Raw genomic sequence first — 5,057 nt, 5'->3', positions numbered from 1 at the left:
GCCGGCCGGGACTGGAGCCACGAGCTCCGCCATGGAGCATAACGGTTCTCATCCAGCAGCCCAGCAGTGACATCCCTGCAAACCAGAACAGCTGCTGGCCAGGTCCTAAGGGAAAGCAAAATATTTGCAGGGCAGAAATAGTAACAGAGCATCATCTGTGGTCACCAGCTCCAACAGCAGCCGCGGGACAAAGTCTGCGGCCAAGGTCTCTAGTACAAGTACCTGAGGGGAGAGCAGAGGTGACAAGGCAATGTCCCCTCGGCCATGACTTCAGCACTGCGACAGCGGAGCAGCCAAAAGGGAGACCAAATGGGGACAAATATGTTTTTCCTTTGAAATAAACCAAACGTTTTACAAACAAGGGTGGGAACATTGATCTGGCGAGCTGCCCCAGGGCCATGCTACAGCCCAGCATGTTCTCTACAAGGTCATGACAAATAACATTGACTGTCCCTTCAGATTAAGTGGAAAGACTGCGATTCACGGAAAAGGAAAGGTGTGAAGTCAGTCTTGCAGAGCCAACACAGACACAAGAATCCAGGGAAGCTCTTCCCTGCAAGTAAAACACATCACTGCATTTAGCTAAGGAACCGGTCCTCCCAGCGCTGGGACTGCCCTGGTACCAGGAGAAGCAGGAGTATCACAAAGTTACGACGCTCATCCAACTGCAGCCTCTGGTAAGAGCATCATCTTACCGAAACTCAGAGAGATATAAATAACTGATGTCACGACCTCCAGCTCCTCTGAGCTTCAGGAGAATTCACACGACAGAGCACATAGGGGCACCTGTGAGGGGAGAATCTGACTCAGACTGGAAACCAGTGGCACAGGGACAGCTCACCACTGCGGGGCAAATGCAATCGCAGCTCTGAACTCCCCTGGGCAAAGCCTATTGTTCTTCTCACCACCCTCGGTGCCAGGAACATGTTTGTTGAGGTGTCAGACAGCAGATCGTTTCGATTTGCATCGCACGTGTGTTCCAGCTAATCCTCATGTCCTCTCCCTCCGCAGCCTCTCCCACGAGGCCGATGACAACAGCACCTATTAAAAGCGCACGGTGCGCGCTGGGAAATTGCACCTCATTAGGAAACGCACTGACAAACAGGATCCTGCTTTTAGAGCAGGCAGAGATCCCATGGTTCACAGATGAACCTCCTACCTCCACCGGTTGCTATGCCCCATCGCACTTAGCAAGCTCCCCCTGAGGTTTCTCCTCTTGGCCACGCGAAGGCCAGGACTGTCTGGTCCTGGTTTGCTCAGCAGTGGGGAGGCTGCTCTGGGGGGGAAATCGCATGTGGAGTCTCTGCCTGTGAGGTAAAGCTCCACCCGGAACCGCTTCCATTGCTCCGTCTGAGCTCTCAGACCACTGATCTCCCTTTAAAAGGTAAAAACTGAGGAGTAAATAAAATGCAGTTGTTTCACAAGCACTGAAACTCAACCCACATTTACAGCAGGGAGTATCTGCACTGTGTGGCCAGCAGGAGCAGGGCAGGGATGGTCCCCCTGTACTGGGGGCACTGATGATGCCGTCCCTTGAATCCTGGGTTCAGTTTTGGCCCCTCACTGCAAGAAGGACCTTGAGGGGCTGGAGCGTGTCCAGAGAAGGACAACGGAGCTGCTGCAGGGTGTGGAGCACAATGTGCTGAGGAGCGGCTGAGGGATGTGGTGGGGTTGAGGCTGGAGCAAAGGAGGCTCCGGGGAGACCTTCTGCCTCTGACAACTCCCTGACAGGAGGGTGCAGCGAGGTGGGGGTCGGTGTCTTCTGCCCTGGAACAAGCGCCAGGACGAGAGGAACCGTCCTCCAGTTGTGTGAGGGGAGGTTGAGGTTGTCCCTGAGGCAGAATCTCTTCCCCGCTGGGGCTGTGCAGGGCTGTCGCAGGCTGCCCAGGGCAGTGGTGGAGTGCCCATGGCTGGAGGGGTTTCCCAGCCGTGTGGAGGTGGTGCTGAGGGCCAGGGGTCAGGGGGGACCTGGCAGTGCTGGGGAACGGGGGCACTGGAGGAGCTGAAAGCGCTTTTTCAACTCTAACAATTCTGTGATTTGATGAATTCACTGTTACTGCAACACCTGGTTCTTCAACACCTGAAACTCTTTGCAAGCAGCAGCACTGCTGGTATTTCAGCCAGAAGAGGGAGGATCAGCAGAAGCCCTTGTCCCTTTGGCCCTGGAAAGTCACCTGGATGTCCCAACCAGAGCATTCCACATCTGTGCATTGTACAAAAAGCTGAGAGATGCAGCTTAAAGCCGGAGCTCAGCCTGATTTGCTGACAAAGGCAATGACCCTGCTGCTTTTTTTGTCCGTTCCCTTGTTTCAGGGTACACATAATCCCCGCCTGACCCACCACAGGAAGGAAATCCCCAAGAACATGGTCAGCACTTGTGGCTCCTCAAACCGATGGTTTGGGCCAGTGGCCAGGTGTCCTCCTGAATTTACAGGTGACTTGGCCCAAAGCACTTCATCACAACAGGACAGAGGATAAATTACCTCGGGAGCTGCTGTGCCCACAGCCAGGATGTACAGAGGCCTTGGGGATGTAGACACCGCAGCATTTTAATCCCCAGAGCACTAATGGAGCTACATCTGCATGGCTGGGGACTGCTGATCTCCAGAAAACATTTCCAAGCACAAAGCAACCAAACAGCTGCTCAGCTCTCTGCCCTCTACAGGGCAGAGCCCAGTGGGGCCCTTGCAGTGAGCCTCATAGCCAGGTTTTTGCCCTGTATCACATCCCTCCTCCAGTGAGAAGCTCTCTACAGCCACAGGAGCACCAGTCCTGTCCCTACCAGTATCTGCACATTCGGTCACACGCAATGTCTCATTCTCATTCCTTTCTGCCCAAGAGGAACCACCACCACCCTTAACTTATGCCAAGAGACTTACCAGCTTCTGTGCCACAATGTTATAGTGACTGAAGGACTGGAGCAGGGCCACGAAGCAGACCTTACAGCCAGCTGGGTGAGGAGCAGAAAAAAAGACACGTTACCGTTTCCACTTTGCGAGCTGCCATTATCAGAGCACGTGAAATCACAGCGGACAGGCTACAGATCCACCTGGCAGGGCCTCGGAGCGAGGCAGGTCTGGGCAGCCCCTCACTTCCTCATGGCTGGGCTTTCAGTTTGCACCTTTCTACAGGAATTGTACATTAGGGAAAATTTTAATCAGTTTGAAAAGAAAGGGAAAAGCCAAGAAAAAGATGGCATAAAAAAAAAATAGAGAGGAGGCCTCTTTTCTGTCTCATGCCAACTTGCCCTGGGATCTCCAGGCTCTGTTTGCTGGTGTAACTGCAAGGAAGCCAACAGCCAGCCGTGACACGAGCTGCCAAAACCACTGACGGGCCAAAAATCCCTGGTTGGGCTCTGGGAGGACAAGAGACCTTGACTGGAGAAACAGAGCAAGACACCTGACTAGAACGGGATTTTACAAAACCCAGCGTGCAATCACCCGGCCTTACGGCTGGGGTACAAACACAACCCGTGTTTGCTTCTCCCTGCCAGAGAGCAGGACCTGGATTTCACGTGGAACAAGTCAGTGGCCCCCGCTGAGCCTTCACTGACCCCCTCTCCAAGGTGTCAAGCACCAAGCGGGTATTTGGACAGCACAGGTGTGCTGCAGACAGCCCTTCACACGGTCAACAACCCGCACGCCAGGGGCTCTCCTGCAGTTTGGCTCCCTTCCATTAAGTAAAACAATGTTTTAAAAACGAGGTAAAGCCACAGCTGAGGAAGCAGCAGTTGTGGGGGGCAGGATGGGCTCACCCCGCCACTGGCACAATCCTCGGAGCTACCTTTCAAGTCTGGCGGGTCCCAGGTTTGCGGGGCTGTTTTTTGGAGGAGTCCCTGAGCCCAGCGCCCGCTCTGCAGGGGCTGGTAGGTGACTCACAGGTTAAACTGGGTGCAGAAAAGCAATTAAGCCACTTGCCAGGCTCTTTGTTTGGTTCTTTACTCACTGCCAGTCGGTTGTTACTGATATTTTTGATTATGGTATAAAACACCTACAAAAGAATTAGAGTCAACACCTCCCTGTCAGACGGCCGCATGATTTACTGCGTTGGCTGCAGGAATGATGAAACGAGGTGTGCGGACGTTACGGGGTGTACTCAGGAATACAGAGCCTGTCCCAAGAACAAGTCAGGACTGGGATCCATAAATCCTGAGCCCATGCTCTGCAAAACCAGTCTCTGCTCACACAGAAACACTTTGAAGGAAACTCCATGGAGCAAACCCTCACCCCGAAGGGTCCTGCTGCCGCCGTACCTCTGAGGTAGAAGGAGAGGAAATGGTGCACCAGGAAGCTGCCGTCTGTTCTGGTGTCTCGCAGCAGTGTGAATTTACCCTGAAAAAGAAGCAAAATAACTTAACAGACAGAGATGAGGGCACAGAGTGCTGAAGCAGACTCCAATGAGCAGTCCTGCGCTCTCCACTGCCAGCACAGCCAGAGCACACACGTATTCATGGTCTTGGGGCTGGACACCATCGTCATGGTGGCTGTGAACAACTTCCACCTCCCAGCTTTGTCCCCTCCTCCTCCAGTTCACAGTCATCTGTCTACCCCAAGTGGCACAGACAGCAGGGGGACAACAGCCACCCACTGTTCCCAGTCCATCCTCCCACTGCCATGGCCTGGGCACTTAAAATGGGAGTTGCTGCTCCCCCTGTGCCCAAACAGCCCTCCCTGCCCCCCATCCCAGGCTCACCTCAAACAAGAAAACCTAATCACCAAAGCCTATGGAGCAGAGCTCTCCACACCCAGTATACACAGAGCGTGGGACAAACACGGGAACCAGGGTTCTACTACTCATGCAAAGCCAGCAGGACTCTGCGAGGTCCTCCAAGAGCCCCATGCTCGCACTGTCCTCATGTAAGTCCAGGCACCTCTTACACCCATCCCCACAGACTACACATATCAAATTGTTCAATAGCTGGCTGGAAGAAAGGGGGTCCCTGGAGGTCCTGAGGGTGAGCAGCTTCCCCTTGCTGCCAGGCAAGAGGAATTCTGCTGAGGAGCAGCTAAGTCCCAGCCCCAGAACCTCACAGAATCACTGAATCACAGAACTGTTTA

The 5,057-nt window shown here is 53.8% G+C and overlaps 1 protein-coding gene across 1 annotated transcript in view; it reads right to left on the bottom strand.

Moving 5' to 3' along the window:
* LOC104488825 (elongator complex protein 6-like) overlaps nt 1-4,351 on the bottom strand; it is a gene marked incomplete at both ends in the record, with an annotated part of 7,787 nt that extends 3,436 nt beyond the window's left edge. Inside the window, 2 exons of the mRNA XM_010130913.1 lie at nt 2,880-2,950; nt 4,253-4,351. Coding sequence (XP_010129215.1) covers nt 2,880-2,950; nt 4,253-4,351 — 170 coding nt within the window. The remainder of the gene's footprint in view (nt 1-2,879; nt 2,951-4,252) is intronic.
* Between the last annotated feature and the right edge of the window lie 706 nt (nt 4,352-5,057).

This window comes from Buceros rhinoceros, unplaced genomic scaffold (assembly GCF_000710305.1).
Source record: "Buceros rhinoceros silvestris isolate BGI_N320 unplaced genomic scaffold, ASM71030v1 scaffold42990, whole genome shotgun sequence".
In the NCBI taxonomy this organism is placed as follows: Eukaryota; Metazoa; Chordata; class Aves; order Bucerotiformes; family Bucerotidae; genus Buceros; species Buceros rhinoceros.
The sequence above is the reverse complement of the archived record's forward strand: the minus strand, read 5'-3'. Positions and strand labels throughout refer to the sequence as shown.